This window comes from Procambarus clarkii, chromosome 13 (assembly GCF_040958095.1).
Source record: "Procambarus clarkii isolate CNS0578487 chromosome 13, FALCON_Pclarkii_2.0, whole genome shotgun sequence".
NCBI lineage: Eukaryota > Metazoa > Arthropoda > Malacostraca > Decapoda > Cambaridae > Procambarus > Procambarus clarkii.
In genome coordinates this window covers 30263404-30282641 of record NC_091162.1, presented here as the reverse complement: position 1 = coordinate 30282641, position 19238 = coordinate 30263404, and the positions used below count along the sequence as shown (strand labels likewise).

The 19238-nt window shown below is 48.2% G+C and overlaps 2 protein-coding genes across 6 annotated transcripts in view; one reads left to right on the top strand and one right to left on the bottom strand.

Moving 5' to 3' along the window:
* LOC123757285 (high affinity cAMP-specific and IBMX-insensitive 3',5'-cyclic phosphodiesterase 8B) overlaps positions 1–7196 on the bottom strand; it is a 787483-nt gene extending 780287 nt beyond the window's left edge. For 2 of the 5 annotated variants that reach the window (XR_011228393.1, XM_069323837.1), the window contains exon 1: positions 6903–7194. The gene's annotated coding sequence lies outside the window, so the exon portion shown is untranslated. Of the gene's footprint in view, positions 1–6902 lie in introns of all 5 variants that reach the window. The other 3 variants (XM_069323843.1, XM_069323836.1, XM_069323839.1) reach the window with 3 other exon arrangements.
* Positions 7197–7330: 134 nt separating this feature from the next.
* On the top strand, positions 7331–18786 carry LOC138364445 (cell surface glycoprotein 1-like). The gene is made up of 7 exons (XM_069324080.1): positions 7331–7655; positions 7834–8435; positions 8838–9455; positions 11575–11626; positions 16405–16542; positions 18149–18277; positions 18680–18786. Exons 1-7 carry the CDS (start codon positions 7331–7333, stop codon positions 18784–18786), a joined length of 1971 nt encoding a protein of 656 aa, XP_069180181.1.
* The last annotated feature ends 452 nt before the right edge of the window (positions 18787–19238 follow it).

Here is a 19238-nt window from a genome sequence, read left to right as displayed (position 1 = left end):
GAGCAAGCAACATGCTGAATGTGATGTTCTATATACAGATTATGAACTGGATGTAGCCCTCTCCAGAGGCAGTAGCACTGCTCCTGGTGAGGACGGTATCACCTATGATATTCTAAGACTCCTACATCGTGTACCCGGTAACCCATTATTAGAATTGTTTAATGCCAGCTATGTCACTGGGCAGTTGCCTGTATCATGGACCACCAGTCTTACGGTACCTGTACCAAAGCCTGGCCAACCTGATGCTTTCCGTCCCATCTCACTGACCAGTTGCATGTGCAAAACCTTTGAGAGAATGGTGCTTAATAGATTATTGTATAGAGTTAAAAAGCACATGTCACCTGATATCAATGGTTTCACACATGGTAAAAGTGTACACAACTGTATCACAACCTTTCTTACTGTTCATGGAGATAAAAGGCACAAGTACACAACATTTCTTGATTTAAAAAAATGCTTTTGATATTGCTAATAGGGAAGTGATTATGTATGAATTAGCGAGAATGGATATAGGGGGACATTTATTACAGTGGATACGAGGCTATCTTACCAACCGGAAGTCCTCTGCACTGTTCCAAGGCTACAAGAGTGAAACCAAATTAATGCAACTAGGCACTCCAGAAGGAGGAGTACTCAGTCCTACCTTGTTTAATGTTCTAATTAATGCTTTACTAAAATCAATCCCAACTAGTCCGGCAAACATCACTATCAGCTATGCAGATGACATCCTTGTGCATACTAAAACCCACCGCGAAATGCAAACAGTCTTAAATTGTATACATACAGCTTGTGAGAGCCTTGGTCTTGTAATCAACGCTGCTAAAACTAAGGTATTTAACAGACAAATTGGCAACCGCAAAAGTGGACCACGAAAACTTAAGATAGACAACATACCAATAGACTATGTCTCTTCTTTCAAATACCTTGGTGTCTCTGTCCCTTGTACCTCAACTGCAGTCAATAAGTTACATCAACAATGTAGACACAGACTCAAGGCTCTCAGAACTGTAGTGTGGTACAGCCCTAAGTACGGTGTTAATATTAGAATAGCAAGAATGATGTATTTAGCGTATATAAGGTCTCTGATAGACTATCATGCACCAGCTTTGGTCCTGCAGAATGGCAAAAGTATTGATAGACTGGAAAAAATGCAAAATGAAGCACACAGAATTATACTTGGCTGTCCTATAACTACCAAAGTTCTCAACATGCTGAAAGAATTAAATATACTTAGCATTCGAGATAGAATATTTGAAATTAATCTTATGATGGGAATAAAGCTTCTGCGTGATAACAAAAACAACATTGTGTCAGTTGAACTGTTAGAACACATACGTAATGGAACCAGCGAGTCTAAATGGATTCAAAGAACAGCTACTCATATTAAAATGATGGGACTGCTCGATGTATATACAGATGAAAGAGTACAGCACTTCCTTCCACCCTGGCAGATAGTACCTTTTGACATCCTGACCCCTGCATACCCCACCAAGAAACTAATCACAAACAACCCTAATGCTCTGCTTGCTGCTAAATTAAGCACCATAGAACACATTCTCAATATACAAGCTGAAAACAACATAGCACAGACCATATACACTGACGGATCACTCAATACAGCTACAGGGAGGGCAGGAAGTGCTATTATTGCTCAACAGCCCGATGGCAGCACAGTTCAAAGGAATATAAGAATTAGTAACTGGGCGTCCACGATGCAAGCCGAGTTGGTAGCGATACTGGTAGCACTCGAAATAACTGACAACACTGAAGTAGACAGCTTAATTATTTCTGACTGCCTTTCCTCACTACGAGCAATAAAAAGTTTGCAATCAAGTAATAACGTGCTTGTCTTGGGAGCTAGACGTAGATATATAAGCATATTTAGCAAGAGGGTAAATATAAAAATGTTGTGGATTCCTTCTCACATTGGCCTGCAGGAACATGACAAAGTTAACGCCCTTGTTAAGGCTGCAGTAAATAAAGACAGTATTGAACGGAATCTTAAGTTATCAAATAGGTCCCTTAAGAGTGTCATTAGACGAGAACTCCTAGATGGATTTGAAGAAAGTAGAACAGTGCAAACTGGAACTAGCAGGTCCATTGTTTATCACAGTGAAATGTGTGAAGTAAAACATGTGTATGGGGCAAGTAACAAAGTCAGTAGACTAACAGATGTTGTCACAGCTCGTATAACACTTGGCTACAAGTATCTCTGGCAGTTCGGCTTGTATAGGGATCTAGATGAAGTGTAAAGTGTGTGGACAAAGACAGGGACACACACTCGAGCACTATATCTTGGCTTGTAGTAAAATTGAGTCATTTAGAGATAAATCTAAGCTCACTCTGTATGATATGGCAACCTATTTTATTACCAAGGATAAAATACCTGAAATCCTAGCACTGTATCCATATTTCGCTTCCAGTAGATAAACGACATATGAGATTAAGAAACAAGTAGTGTATTGTGAAGACTAATAATAAACAGCAGCTCCCCCTATGACTCTGTAATATCTCCATTGCTCAAACTATTATGTATTAGCGATAAGACCTACCATTAATGTATAATGACTTACTATAAATATATAGCTCTTGTAATAACACTTTCTCTGTAACTAGCTGACATTGTATCTATAAGGTGTGAAGGATAATTGAAATTGTTTATGTAATAATCTAAGATGAGGTCTAATAAAGACCTTTTGTGCCCTCTGTAATGCTTTTTGCGCTACCGCTCACAGGATGAGTATGGGGTACACAATAAACTAGCCGCCTCTGGCGGCAACAATAAAAAAAAAAACAATCAATGGATCAACAATTTCCTGACTAACAGAACCCAATACAGTCAACAAAATAAAATTGGGTCCATCAACGGTGGAGAGCTTAGTCCCCCAGGGTACTGTGCTTGTAGGGTACTGTGCTTGCAGGGTACTGTGCTTGCTAAAGTACTTTTATCACGTATCTTATCTTTTCTTATCCTCATATCTGACATAGACAAGGACACAAATTATAGTACTGTATCATCCTTTGCAGATGACACTAGGATTTTTATGAGAGTAGACAACACAGAGGACACGGCAAACCTCCAGTTTATCAAGTCTTTCAATGGGCAACAGGAAATAACGTTTTGTGATAAGTTCCAATTACTACGCTGTGGAAAAAACGAAAACATAAAAAACAGAAGCCACATATAAAACGCAGTCAAATCTCACTATTGAAAGAAAAAACAATGTAAAAGAATAGGAATAATCAAGTCAGAAGTCATCACTCTTAAAGAACACAACAAAGTTGCTATCACAACTGCAAGAATAAAGATGGGTTGCATAACAAGAACTTTTTAAACAGGAGATGCTGTACCAATGATACTTTTTACAAATTAGTGCTCTCTAGAGTGGAATATTGCTGCACGCTAACAGCCTTTTTTAAAACTGGAGAAATTGCTGAGCTGGAGAATGTGCTAAGAGCTTTTACCGCTAGAACCCACTCAATAAAACATCAAAATTACTGGAACCGCCTAAAAATTTTAAATTCGTTTTACTTAGAGCGCAGGCAGGAGAGATACATGATAATTTACACTTGGAAAACATTAGAAGGACTGGTTCCAAACCTGCACACAGAAATAACACCACATGAGACCAGAGGGTATGGCAGGATGTGCAGAATACCCCCGTTGAAAAGCAAATGTGCAACAGGTTCGCTGAGAGAGAACTTGATCAATATCAAAGGCGCGAGACTTTTCAACACTCTTCCATTACACATTTGGGGTATAATTGACCCACCTCAGGCTGTGTTCAAAAGAGAACTCGACAAGCACCTTCAAAGGCATATCACTCAGGCTGCGACTCATATGTCAGGCTACGAGCAGCCGCATCGAACAACCTGGTTCGTATCAACCAGCAACCAGATCTGGTCAGAGACCGGGCCGCGAGAACACTCATCCCCAAAAATCGTTCACAGGTTGATAGTAACCTCATTAAACTCTATGGGAAAGTCTGCAGGGATTACAGCCCGTACGATTTTTTTTATTAATACATTAGGTACATCTGCATTTGTGCAGCTGGCCTAGACTATATGAAGGGGAGTACAGTGTCAAAAAGCTAGCTACGTGATGTTAAAAAAATCCCCATCACACAGGATGGTTAGTCATACAGAGGCATATGATAAGTAGTCTACACTGACAGACTCTGGGTTCGTTATGAGGATATCATGAGCACAAGAGTGAATAAGGCAGCAGTGATACTAAAAGTCCCCATCTTGCAAGAAAGATAGTCATATAGTTGATATGTTCAGTAGCCTCCACTGGCAAATTTTGGGTGCAATATGAGGATATCTTCAAGAACACGAGAGTGAATGAAGTAATTGCAAAGCTCCAGGTACCTCATGCCAACGGGTCTGAAAGGTCTAATAACTGGGCATTCAGTGATGGAGTGTGGGAAATCATGCCGCAGTTCCTGCTCAGAGTTTGCACCTGGAGTGCTCAGGATTGGGAGATCCGTCATCTGTAGCCACCTGCCGCAGGTAACGGTAACCCAACCTGATCCTGGCAACCACTGTGTCGCACAGTCTGGTGGACGTTTTGTGCTGCCCATAGATATAGGTTTCAGATCTGAACAAATCATAGCTTTTTATACTAGTTGTTTCAGGTCGTTGGGAGTCAGTAATTTCTTTCCTGTCAGACCTGAGTGTTTGGACCAATATAGTTTTGACAGCAGAGATGGGGATATCTACATCTAATTCAACCTCATCTTTGTTACACGCTAATTTGGCTGTAATGTCTATCTCATTATGATGGGTTATATTTATGTGTGAAGGTATCCATACAAAGGAGATTCGAGACCCTTTACTCTGTGCAGCGACTAGGTCATTTATAATTGGTAGTATGAGGTTCTTGCTGTCGATCTTCCAGGAGAAGTTTTCGATTGCTTGAAGAGCAGACTTTGAATCACAAAATATTATTTTCCTCCTCCAATGTTTTTTAATGTACTGGTAGCTAGTTGTAATGCCGCTAGTTCTGTTTGTGTGGAGGTCAGTTCGTTGTTTAACCTGACACTGACAGTCTTTGTGAAAATATTATTTCTATAAAGCCTACATGCTGCTGCAGTCCGTCCTGTAGAAGATTGGACTGAGCCGTCGGTGTAGACACAGTGCTCGTAAAATCTTAAATTCTCGATGGAGGAGGCAATTGTTTCCAGTGTGACAGCTTTGAGAAGAGCAAGATTCTCATTACCTTCCTTGGTGACAGGTGTCTATGATACTTGAATGGTGGGGCACAGATAAAGAGGAATATCAGAGACAGGTAGATTGCACTTAAGAGGAATGTTGAGTTTAATGAGATTGTAAGCATTGTTGCTCAGCCAATGATCATAAAAGGAGTGAGTTGGTATGTCGGCACCAGTCAATAGGGTGTTAACAGCACTAAATAATTTGTCTCTGAGCAATGCAGGAGACATAGGGTCTCTCATGACTTTAAGGCAAAAGGTAGTGTTGACTTGCATTATTCTCTCTAGTATGGTTAGAAGCTTCAGTTCTTCCCTCATGTTGATGATTCTTGTGCATCTTGGGGCACCAAGAATTATCCTCATGGCTTCATTCTGTACTACTTCAAGTTTGTCCAACACAGAGGAGGGGAAATTAATTAAGTGCAAAGCATTATAATCAAAGAGAGATCTAACAAACATCATATAGAATAGTCTAGCATATTTAATATTGATACCGATATTCTTACCAGTAAGTGTTCTCAATGGTTTTAGTCTTTCTTTTAACCTACGGTGTAGATCATTTACAATGTCACTGTTAATACCAACTCCAAGGTATTTGTGCTGCCTACACGTTTCAATGTTCTGGTTGTTGATCTTGAAAGTTATAGGGACATGAGTTTTCTCTTGGGGATGGAGAACACTGGATTTAGTTATAAAGATAACAAGACCACAATCAATGCTTTTAGCAACGAGTGAATCAAGTAGAATTTGCAGTCTAGTTTAGGTATTTGCAACAATGCATATGTCATCGGCATAACAGATGACGGCTTCGTCAGGTAGTGTGGGAATATCAATTGTTAATTTGTGCATCAGAACATTGAACAGTGTAGGACTTAGCACTCCACCCTGGGGTGTACCCAACTCAAAGGGTGCACAAAGTTTACTTTTGACCCCCTTGAAAAGGACTGAGGCGGTTCTGTTACTCAGGTAACCCATGAACCATATCAACAGTCTTCCCTTAAGTCCAAAAGAGGCTAGTTGTTCTAAGATTATTTCTCTGTTTACTGTATCAAAAGCAGTTTGGAGGTCAATAAATGCCGCCTGAGAGCTTGGTCCCCCTCTGATAAAATACTCAGCAAAGCAAGTTTGTGTGCTTCTTCCAGGAAGGAAACCATACAGGTTAGGGCCAAGGTGGGGCTTGATTTGAAACATTAGTCTGTCGAGTATAATCCCCTCAAGAACTTTACACATGCACGACGTCAGAGAAATGGGTCTAAATTTTTGTGAATTAGGCTTGGGTATGGGTATTATGAGTCCCAGTGCCCAGCGGTCAGGTAAGACACCCTGCCTTAGACTTTGATTAAACAATTGTAGCAATGGGCTATTTGGCAGCTCAGCAAGTACTCTCATGGTGTTGTATGTGATGCCATCCTCTTCAGGAGAGGTACGAACCCAATTAAACTGTATGGGGAAAGTCTGTGTGAATTTCACATACTACCTCACTCCTCAGAATAAAAAAACTGGCTGTCGTAGTCAGTAAATATTACTACTCGCCTTGTCAACTATTGGTTGTCTGAAAGCAGGTTGTCTAAAGCAGGCTGCATCTGCTTTAGACATCCGCTTGCTGGCGAGGCGGGGCTCAGGAACTACCAATCGATCCGACAAGTGCAATAAAATAATAAGGAGAGGAGAGAGGAGCAGAACTCTTACCACCTCCAGGCTAGGGAGCCGTGTAGAGATGCGTGGTTGGTGAAGGCAGGTGGAAGCTGTGGTGGTGGTTGTGGTTGTTGTGGTGCAGGTGGAGCCGGCACTAGTGGTGCAGGTGGAGCCGGCACTAGTGGTGCAGGTGGAGCCGGCACTAGTGGTGCAGGTGGAGCCGGCACTAGTGGTGCAGGTGGAGCTGGCACTGGAGGGTGGACTGGTGGTAAGTGTGGGCGGCGGCAACAGCCAGAAGGACCCTCACGCCCACACACCGCCCAACTCACCATCTTCACTCCCACACATCACCTGAGAAAAGAAACAATATATGAAATTGAGCATAGATCAAAATGGGAAATAAATTAGGCTGTGGTGAATATTTATGTTAATACAGCTTTCCAGACCAATTCAAAAGTCGTCAAAACTAAGGTTTAACAAATATGTTCATTGTTGTCGTCCCCAGTGGTGACGGACCAGCCTACCACGGCCCCAGTGGTGACGGACCAGCCCACCACGGCCCCAGTGGTGACGGACCAGCCCACCACGGCCCCAGTGGTGACGGACCAGCCCACCACAGCCCCAGTGGTGACGGATCAGCCCACCACGGCCCCAGTGGTGACGGACCAGCCCACCACGGCCCCAGTGGTGACGGACCAGCCCACCACAGCCCCAGTGGTGACGGATCAGCCCACCACGGCCCAAGTGGTGACGGACCAGCCCACCACGGCCCCAGTGGTGACGGACCAGCCCACCACGGCCCCAGTGGTGACGGACCAGCCCACCACGGCCCCAGTGGTGACGGACCAGCCCACCACGGCCCCAGTGGTGACGGACCAGCCCACCACGGCCTCAGTGGTGACGGACCAGCCCACCACGGCCCCAGTGGTGACGGACCAGCCCACCACGGCCCCAGTGGTGACGGACCAGCCCACCACGGCCTCAGTGGTGACGGACCAGCCCACCACGGCCCCAGTGGTGACGGACCAGCCCACCACAGCCCCAGTGGTGACGGATCAGCCCACCACGGCCCCAGTGGTGACGGACCAGCCCACCACGGCCCCAGTGGTGACGGACCAGCCCACCACGGCCTCAGTGGTGACGGACCAGCCCACCACGGCCCCAGTGGTGACGGACCAGCCCACCACAGCCCCAGTGGTGACGGATCAGCCCACCACGGCCCCAGTGGTGACGGACCAGCCCACCACAGCCCCAGTGGTGACGGACCAGCCCACCACGGCCCCAGTGGTGACGGACCAGCCCACCACGGCCCCAGTGGTGACGGACCAGCCCACCACAGCCCCAGTGGTGACGGATCAGCCCACCACGGCCCCAGTGGTGACGGACCAGCCCACCACGGCCCCAGTGGTGACGGACCAGCCCACCACGGCCTCAGTGGTGACGGACCAGCCCACCACGGCCCCAGTGGTGACGGACCAGCCCACCACAGCCCCAGTGGTGACGGATCAGCCCACCACGGCCCCAGTGGTGACGGACCAGCCCACCACAGCCCCAGTGGTGACGGACCAGCCCACCACGGCCCCAGTGGTGACGGACCAGCCCACCACGGCCCCAGTGGTGACGGACCAGCCCACCACGGCCCCAGTGGTGACGGACCAGCCCACCACGGCCTCAGTGGTGACGGACCAGCCCACCACGGCCCCAGTGGTGACGGACCAGCCCACCACAGCCCCAGTGGTGACGGATCAGCCCACCACGGCCCCAGTGGTGACGGACCAGCCCACCACGGCCCCAGTGGTGACGGACCAGCCCACCACAGCCCAAGTGGTGACGGACCAGCCCACCACAGCCCAAGTGGTGACGGACCAGCCCACCACAGCCCAAGTGGTGACGGACCAGCCCACCACAGCCCAAGTGGTGACGGACCAGCCCACCACAGCCCAAGTGGTGACGGACCAGCCCACCACGGCCCCAGTGGTGACGGACCAGCCCACCACGGCCCCAGTGGTGACGGACCAGCCCACCACGGCCCCAGTGGTGACGGACCAGCCCACCACAGCCCCAGTGGTGACGGATCAGCCCACCACGGCCCTAGTGGTGACGGACCAGCCCACCACAGCCCCAGTGGTGACGGACCAGCCCACCACGGCCCCAGTGGTGACGGACCAGCCCACCACGGCCCCAGTGGTGACGGACCAGCCCACCACAGCCCCAGTGGTGACGGATCAGCCCACCACGGCCCCAGTGGTGACGGACCAGCCCACCACGGCCCCAGTGGTGACGGACCAGCCCACCACGGCCTCAGTGGTGACGGACCAGCCCACCACGGCCCCAGTGGTGACGGACCAGCCCACCACAGCCCCAGTGGTGACGGATCAGCCCACCACGGCCCCAGTGGTGACGGACCAGCCCACCACGGCCCCAGTGGTGACGGACCAGCCCACCACGGCCTCAGTGGTGACGGACCAGCCCACCACGGCCCCAGTGGTGACGGACCAGCCCACCACAGCCCCAGTGGTGACGGATCAGCCCACCACGGCCCCAGTGGTGACGGACCAGCCCACCACAGCCCCAGTGGTGACGGACCAGCCCACCACGGCCCCAGTGGTGACGGACCAGCCCACCACGGCCCCAGTGGTGACGGACCAGCCCACCACAGGCCCCAGTGGTGACGGACCAGCCCACCACGGCCCCAGTGGTGACGGACCAGCCCACCACGGCCCCAGTGGTGACGGACCAGCCCACCACGGCCCCAGTGGTGACGGACCAGCCCACCACGGCCCCAGTGGTGACGGACCAGCCCACCACAGGCCCCAGTGGTGACGGACCAGCCCACCACGGCCCCAGTGGTGACGGACCAGCCCACCACAGCCCCAGTGGTGACGGACCAGCCCACCACGGCCCCAGTGGTGACGGACCAGCCCACCACGGCCCCAGTGGTGACGGACCAGCCCACCACGGCCCCAGTGGTGACGGACCAGCCCACCACGGCCTCAGTGGTGACGGACCAGCCCACCACAGGCCCAAGTGGTGACGGACCAGCCCACCACAGCCCAAGTGGTGACGGACCAGCCCACCACAGGCCCAAGTGGTGACGGACCAGCCCACCACGGCCCCAGTGGTGACGGACCAGCCCACCACAGCCCAAGTGGTGACGGACCAGCCCACCACAGCCCAAGTGGTGACGGACCAGCCCACCACAGCCCAAGTGGTGACGGACCAGCCCACCACAGCCCAAGTGGTGACGGACCAGCCCACCACAGCCCAAGTGGTGACGGACCAGCCCACCACGGCCCCAGTGGTGACGGACCAGCCCACCACGGCCCCAGTGGTGACGGACCAGCCCACCACGGCCCCAGTGGTGACGGACCAGCCCACCACAGCCCCAGTGGTGACGGATCAGCCCACCACGGCCCCAGTGGTGACGGACCAGCCCACCACGGCCCCAGTGGTGACGGACCAGCCCACCACAGCCCAAGTGGTGACGGACCAGCCCCCCACGGCCCCAGTGGTGATGGACCAGCCCACCACAGCCTAAGTGGTGACGGACCAGCCCACCACAGCCCAAGTGGTGACGGACCAGCCCACCACAGCCCAAGTGGTGACGGACCAGCCCACCACAGCCCAAGTGGTGACGGACCAGCCCACCACGGCCCAAGTGGTGACGGACCAGCCCACCACGGCCCAAGTGGTGACGGACCAGCCCACCACGGCCCAAGTGGTGACGGACCAGCCCACCACGGCCCAAGTGGTGACGGACCAGCCCACCACAGCCCAAGTGGTGACGGACCAGCCCACCACGGCCCAAGTGGTGACGGACCAGCCCACCACGGCCCAAGTGGTGACGGACCAGCCCACCACAGCCCAAGTGGTGACGGACTAGCCCACCACAGCCCAAGTGGTGACGGACCAGCCCACCACAGCCCAAGTGGTGACGGACCAGCCCCCCACAGCCCAAGTGGTGACGGACCAGCCCACCACAGCCCAAGTGGTGACGGACCAGCCCACCACAGCCCAAGTGGTGACGGACCAGCCCACCACAGCCCAAGTGGTGACGGATCAGCCCACCACAGCCCAAGTGGTGACGGACCAGCCCACCACAGCCCAAGTGGTGACGGACCAGACCCCCACAGCCCAAGTGGTGACGGACCAGCCCACCACAGCCCAAGTGGTGACGGACCAGCCCACCACGGCCCAAGTGGTGACGGACCAGCCCACCACAGCCCAAGTGGTGACGGACCAGCCCACCACAGCCCAAGTGGTGACGGACCAGCCCACCACGGCCCAAGTGGTGACGGACCAGCCCACCACAGCACAAGTGGTGACGGACTAGCCCACCACAGCCCAAGTGGTGACGGATCAGCCCATCACAGCCCAAGTGGTGACGGACCAGCCCACCACAGCCCAAGTGGTGACGGACCAGCCCACCACAGCCCAAGTGGTGATGGACCAGCCCACCACAGCCCAAGTGGTGACGGACCAGCCCACCACAGCCCAAGTGGTGACAGACCAGCCCACCACAGCCCAAGTGGTGACGGACCAGCCCACCACAGCCCAAGTGGTGACGGACCAGCCTGTAACGGCTGATCTTCAAGCAACATGAGGTAGTCGCCGGAATCTACAGCTCAACGAGATGTCACCAGGAGAGAATTATAGAAAATCTTATAGAAAAATTCAATATAAAATAAATGATATTTATATAGTAAATGGTGTTAACTCGGAACAGTTCGTTCAACATTTAATTTTCCATTTGATAGTAACACCTCTGTACACCTCAGGTCAGTGACTCTGGAACAAAATTAAATGTTGAAAACTAGAATCGGTTGAAATAAATAGATCTAGAAAGTGAACAGCTAGAAAAATGCTACTTGAAAATTCCCCTGTCTCTAGAGAAGTTGTATGATTGAACTGGTTTGAGCACAACCAAGTTGAGTCTCTAGAAATGTGGATCAGTGGGGAACTTTATCTAGATTTTTCTAGATCCTAGAACTGATTATAATTATATATATTGTGACGATAATCTCCTTCAAGAGATTGAGCCTGCTCTTCCCTCCAAAGTTCGTCGCTATATACCCCTATACAACTAATATGGAAGAAATATCCAACAAATACAACACCAAGGTTTGCCAGAGAGCAAACGTATGCAGCACCAGGAACACCTGCTCCCCCCCGCCACTCGATTCACCAAACTACCTGTCCGTCGCCTGCTCATCACTGATTGGCTGCGTGTCCAGTTGCACCTGCCCTCCACCCGCCACACTACCTGATGTCTGGGGCCACACGACCTACAGACCTCAGAATATCCAGTGCTTTCAACAAGTTAACACGTCTCGTTGGTAGACTAAGCTCTGGCTTACGTGTACTAAGAGAGGTGGCAGCTTAAAGCCAATATTCCTGCACCTATTATCTGATTGTATATTGTTCACTTGTTATTACTCACTTGTCTTAACGTAACTTTTCATTTTGTCATTTGATTATTCTTATTATTTTGATTGACTGATTTTGTTCCAATTTGTATGTCCATTTTATTCATGTTTTGCTTTTCTAACGTAATTAAAATCTCATTGTTAAATTTACTTGTGTTTTGTGTGTCTTCCCATTACCTTACCACAGACGAAGTTCCAGATTTTTTTCTTTTTGTTTCTATATGTGACGAGGCCATACCCCTAGCTTTTGAAACAGCCGAACACCAACGCGTTACCGTCACATATTAAGTGGGGGCCTGTCCTAGGAGCTTCACTCAGGTACTGGTGCCAAGTAGTAATTAATGGTAAGCGTATTTAACTTTGGTAACGTAGCTTTTACTATTTTTCATATTCAATTTCATTTTATATGGTGTGGAGTGTATTGTGCATTACGGGAGTAGCATATAGTGAAGGTGAGACAACTTTGGATTACGTGGTGACTGTAGGCCGCAGTCATACTCTTAATTGGTCATCTCTCCCTCCGTGTTATTACTTGTGTTTACCATCTTTTGTCCCTTGGATATTTCTCATATTTTTGACAGATCATCATATTGGTACCCTGGTACTGTGGTCTGCCGCGGGTCAAGTGCACCTAATCTTCTGCAATCTGACTGTAGGAGGACAAAGAGGGCCATAGTTCCTCTAGCTCGAACTTTAGTTGCTGAATTGGGACCTCAGCAGCAGTTCTCGTCACCAGTTGACACCTCGCACCCCTACACGTCAGTCAGAGATGATGATACATACAACGGTAGGGAATTAGCTTACTTTTTCAGAGCACAAAAGGTCGCTAATTCTGTAAGTATCATATTAATTTCAGTAGGAAAAACTTGCTTATGTCCTTTAGAGACTCGGCAAGGTGTGCCTACATCCTTGGACTACCAATTTTACTTTTGAGGCAATTAACTGTTTCATTTGTTTTCGAAACTCAGTTTCATTTGTTTAGTAGGATTTTCTTGCCCTTATCCTCTTACATGAGTACCGGGTACAAGATTTCCTGCGCCCTTGATTTAAATTAATCATTTAACATCTTATACTTAACTTTAATTGTTAAAGATTCCACAGGATAGGTACCAGTTGCCACGTTGTCCTGTTTCTGACATTCACTATATAACGGTATATTCATTGTACATTTATTTGCTAATTTCACCATGTTTCGTCTCCAACCTTTCCGTGCAGATCCAGCAGGTGAAATAGGGACTTTAAGTCGTGCCAAGAGGACTGAATTACAAACTCTTGCACATGAGTATCAACTAGAAGTTCCCTACCAAGCCAACAAAAATGACATACACACAACCTGTTGCTGGATCACTATTTAGAGCAAGGTAAGATAGACTCTGAAACTCATGAAACTTACTATATTGCAGATAAAACTGATTTGGCAACGATGAAACTCAAATTGGAGCTGGCCAAGATTGAACGTGAGCAGCAAAGGGAAGCCCGCGAACAGCAAAGGGAAGCCCGCGAACAGCAAAGGGAAGCCCTCGAGCAACAAAGGGAAGCAGCTGCCATACGAAGGGAAGAACAAGAACGTGAGATTGCCTTACTCCGTGAACGTGAACGAGTACAGCTTGAAACAAAACGACGCGAGTTGGAGATTCAACGCGAACATGACAAACAACAAGCGACTCTGGCTCTAGAGTGTCGTCAACAAAAATTCGCGTTGGAAACTTCACACCTCGCTCAACGCCAGCAAGCTACTGCCAATCTTCCCATCAGTTTTAATATATCACATGCAAGTAAGTTAATGCCATCCTTTGTAGAAGCAGAAGTTGATGTGTTTTTCACCACCTTTGAAACCCTTGCTAATCAACTCAGTTGGCCTGTCGACCAATGGGCCACACTTCTCAGAGTCCATCTTACAGGTAGAGCTGCAGTCACACTCAGTACTTTGGCGTCTGAGAATGACTACCAGACTCTGAAACAAGCAGTGTTGGACGCCTACCTCCTCTCCACAGAAAGTTATCGAAGGAAATTCCGTGACCACCTGAAGGCAAGTACCACTACCTTCCTCGAGTTTGCTAACACAAAACGGAAATATTTTATGAAATGGCTGGAAGCAGCACATGTCTCTACTTTTACAGAACTCGTCAACCTGATGCTAGTTGAAGAATTCTTGAGGCGTGTGCCGCCTCCTGTCCGTCTATACTTAGCAGATAAAGAAGAAATCGACTACCTGAAGTGTGCTAAGTCGGCTGACACTTACAGCCTCATCCACCGGCTGACACCCGAACCATCCTCCAGTAAGAAGTCGTGGTACAGTTACGAGAAAGCAAGTACCGAACAAGCTGGCTCGCAATTGTACTGCAAGTATTGTAGACTCTATGGACATACCATAGACAAGTGTGGTAAGTCTCAATACAAAGGAACCACTGACACACAGAAACCCAAACCAACTCCTCCTAAGTCCGGTAAGCCTGTGATGAATGTTGGTGTTAATGTTAATGATCTTTCTCTTTTCAGTAACCACCTGTATACTGGAACTGTCTCTGCCAACGGTTCAAATCCGGAGGGACGTTTCAAATTGAAGATCTTGAGGGACACAGCGGTTCTTCAATCGATTATCTTGAAGTCGGCTGTGCCCAACATCGCCTACACAGGAGAAACTGTCTTCATCACTGACCTCACTGCTACCACTCCTTACCCTCTCGCCAGAGTCCACCTGGATTGTCCCTACGTGAACGGAGAAGTCCAAGTCGCCGTCAGGGAAAAGCCTTTTCCCATGCCTGGAGTGCAACTTCTCCTAGGCAACGACTTGGCAGAAGACCTGCAACCGACCAACCTGATCGTCATGGACAAACCCCAGGTGTGTAACTCTGTGCCAAGTAACCCTATTCTAGTGTATGTTCCAGCAGAGGTTCAAGAGAGTGATGAAGTTTCTCCTCCGGTTCTCGTGACCACCCGTGCACAAGCCGCACGTCCACAGCCAGCTGACTCTACTGCTACCGCTGTCCCTCAAGACCCTCAGAAACTACCCCCGCATCTGACCAAGTTGGAGTTCCGTAAGTTGCAGAGGGAAGATCTTACTTTAACACCATTGTTTTTCCAGGCTGAGACTCAACCCGACAGTATTCCTGGGTTCTTCCTAGAGAACGACTTGCTCTACCGCAGATATAGACCCAGTAAACTGAAGGAGGAGGACGATTGGGCCAACATCGAACAACTTGTGATTCCTACCAGCCTGCGGCCCACTATTCTACACCTGGCCCACGGAGCACTCTCCCACTACGGATTCAACAAGACTTACCATGGAATTCGTCAAGACTACTACTGGCCAGGTATGGTAAATAGCGTCAAACAGTACGTAAAACAGTGTCATACATGTCAGATGGCAGGCAAACCGAACATCTCCATTCCCAGAGCGCCACTGATTCCCATACAGGTGCCTGCGGAACCTTTCCACAGACTTATAATAGACTGTGTTGGTCCTTTACCTCGGACCAGTTCAGGTAACGCCTATATCTTAACCATCCTGTGTCCTACCACCAGATTTCCCATAGCAGTTCCAGTGAAGAACATCACGGCTGCTACGGTTGTAAAGCATCTATTGAAGATCTTCACTCAATACGGATTTCCCAGGGAGATTCAGAGCGACTGTGGTACCAACTTCACCAGTGATCTCTTCAAAAGGACACTGGAGGAGTTCAACATCAAACAGGTATTGTCCAGCCCCTATCATCCTGCTTCACAGGGTTCTCTTGAGCGTAGTCATCAGACTATCAAAGCACTCTTGAAAAAGTTTTGTAGTGAAACCTCTAAGGATTGGGATAAGCAAATTGACATGATAATGTGCATTTACAGAAGTCTTCCCAATGAGTCCCTAGGAGTATCTCCTTATGAGATGCTCTACGGCCGTAAGTGCCGTACTCCCCTTAAGGCTTTCAAAGACTCTCTCAGAGATGACACCTTCAGTGAGCATCAGAATGTGCCCCAGTTTCTTCAAAACCTTCAACACATTCTAGAGAGAGTCCACCGTTTTGCTCATGATAATCTATTGAAAGCCCAGGAGAGGATGAAGACTCATTACGACCAGACCAGCAAAGTAAGAAAATTTCAGCCGGGAGACTTCGTACTAGCATACTTTCCTATCCCAGGTTCTCCTTTACAAAACAGATTTTCAGGACCCTACCGCGTCAAGGAGTGCAGAAACAACAATAACTACGTTATCGAGACTCCAGATAGGCGGCGGAAGACCCAGCTGTGCTACATCAACCTCCTGAAGCAATATAATCGTACTCCTCCCACTGTCATGATCAATTATTCTACCTTCACAGAACCATACATCCACAGTGAGACCTTCCCAGCTTCTCCTCCCGAAAGCACCGACAAGGAGTCCACGCTTTCTCATTCAAAAATCCATATTGATAATCCCAACCATTTTCAGGACCCTAATAGTGCTCCTTTGCCATATTCTAATTCCACTCTCACCTCGTCAGATAAGCCCTTCATCCTCCATGTCGACGCCAGTGGTACCGACGTTGGTGGTGTCGTGATGCAGCAACGAGGCGAGGAGAATACACCTGTCAGCGACTACTGCTACAAGGAACTACAGAACAATTGGCAAGGAGCTACTCTTCATCATCCTGAAGCTCCAGCACTTTACTCCACACCTGAAAAGTGCTCGGTCTACCATCAACACGGACCACACCACCCTACACCTCCTGCAGCACGCCCACTTCTCATCTCAACGTCTTCTACTATGGGCTTGATAACTGCAGAAATTCCACCTGGAGACGCGCTATACCAAGGTTCCGACAACATCTTAGCCGATGCTCCCTCCAGAGTTTATGAAGTAGAAGCGACTCCATCTATTACTCCACCACATAACGACGTACTTCTTCCAGAACCGCAGGCTTCGGGGGAGAGTTGTGACGATAATCTCCTTCAAGAGATTGAGCCTGCTCTTCCCTCCAAAGTTCGTCGCTATATATCCCTATACAACTAATATGGAAGAAATATCCAACAAATACAACACCAAGGTTTGCCAAAGAGCAAACGTATGCAGCACCAGGAACACCTGCTCCCCCCCGCCACTCGAATCACCAAACTACCTGTCCGTCGCCTGCTCATCGCTGATTGGCTGCGTGTCCAGTTGCACCTGCCCTCCACCCGCCACACTACCTGATGTCTGGGGCCACACGACCTACAGACCTCAGAATATCCAGTGCTTTCAACAAGTTAACACGTCTCGTTGGTAGACTAAGCTCTGGCTTACGTGTACTAAGAGAGGTGGCAGCTTAAAGCCAATATTCCTGCACCTATTATCTGATTGTATATTTTTCACTTGTTATTACTCACTTGTCTTAACGTAACTTTTCATTTTGTCATTTGATTATTCTTATTATTTTGATTGACTGATTTTATGTTCCAATTTGTATGTCCATTTTATTCATGTTTTGCTTTTCTAACGTAATTAAAATCTCATTGTTAAATTTACTTGTGTTTTGTGTGTCTTCCCATTACCTTACCACAGACGAAGTTCCAGATTTTTTTCTTTTTGTTTCTATATGTGACGAGGCCATACCCCTAGCTTTTGAAACAGCCGAACACCAACGCGTTACCGTCACAATATATATATATATATATATATATATATATATATATATATATATATATATATATATTATATATATTTTTTTTTTTGTGGATTACTGAACAATAGGGTGTGGTACACAGTCTGAAAAGTGTGTTCACCCGCTGTTGCTGTGGACTTTAGTATGAACTCTGAGATATTAGGAGTTTTAGAAACTCATATCTGGTGGATTTTTGTTGGTTAAGAGACATGTCCGTGGACATTGATTTTTTTTTAATTATAATACTTTTGTGTATTTTCTTTAGATTTTAAGGATCCAGATATGCTGTGGTGGGCAGTTGCTACAGGTGTGGAGTGTGGTGGGCAGTTGCGACAGGTGTGGAGTGTGGTGGGCAGTTGCTACAGGTGTGGAGTGTGGTGGGCAGTTGCTACAGGTGTGGAGTGTGGTGGGCAGTTGCTACAGGTGTGGAGTGTGGTGGGCAGTTGCTACAGGTGTGGAGTGTGGTGGGCAGTTGCTACAGGTGTGGAGTGTGGTGGGCAGTTGCTACAGGTGTGGAGTGTGGTGGGCAGTTGCTACAGGTGTGGAGTGGAACACTGGGTCCCTGAGAGGTAGTGTTCCTCTATTTTGAAATATTTTTTTAATTTTAATGACATTGTTATATTTTTCATGTTTCTATTTTTTGTGTTGTGATGTGTTTGATTTTTATTCCAGGAGGAATACTTGATAGTGTAGGGCTATCTGATGATTTTAGCTAGTTGTTAAGTTGTTGGGTATGGATTTTCTTACAAGTTATTGGTGCTATATCAGGACAGGTATAGGACATTTTGTCTTCCAGGTAGCTGGAAGAAATATGGGGCTGCATCCAAGATGGACAGCCGGGATTATGGGGACTATTACGACCCTGGGTTCCTCAGTTGGAAACCAGAGGTCAAATTGAGCTAAATAAACTACTTTATATTATGTGGGATGCTTGTACATGTGTGTCTGTTCGTATCTTCCGTGCCAGACGTAAGACGAATCTTGTTTCTCACAGAGCATTTAAAGACTGAGCGTATGATTGATTATTAATAAATAAAATAGGCATCAACTATGTTTACAAATGATTAGAAAGTATTAGTAAAGTAGATCTGAGTAAACTTGGATATAGGGCTGCTGTACGATTAGCTGAGTAGTCGGCCGGCAGCGAGTGAGCTGGAGAAAGCTGAGCATCGAGGCGGGCTTCCTTCTCTGGCTGGCGTCGTGGTGATGATAACCTTCTACCCTTCCTCCTGCTTCTCTCCCTTACCTATTTTTGTGTCTAGTTTACCAAGATAAGTACTGAGTTGTGTTCACATTTTCTGGCACAAGTTGGTTCTCATGTGTTGAGTATTACTGTGTATTAATTAGGTGATCAC

Bases quoted from the DNA above. Each gene is read 5' to 3' on its own strand.
- LOC138364445 (XM_069324080.1), top strand. From the start codon at position 7,331: ATGTTCATTGTTGTCGTCCCCAGTGGTGACGGACCAGCCTACCACGGC. The intron at 7,656-7,833 runs GTGACGGACCAG...CCACGGCCTCAG, and splicing joins AGCCCACCACGGCCCCAGTG to TGGTGACGGACCAGCCCACC. The intron at 16,543-18,148 runs GTACTCCTCCCA...TATTTTCTTTAG, and splicing joins CCTCCTGAAGCAATATAATC to ATTTTAAGGATCCAGATATG.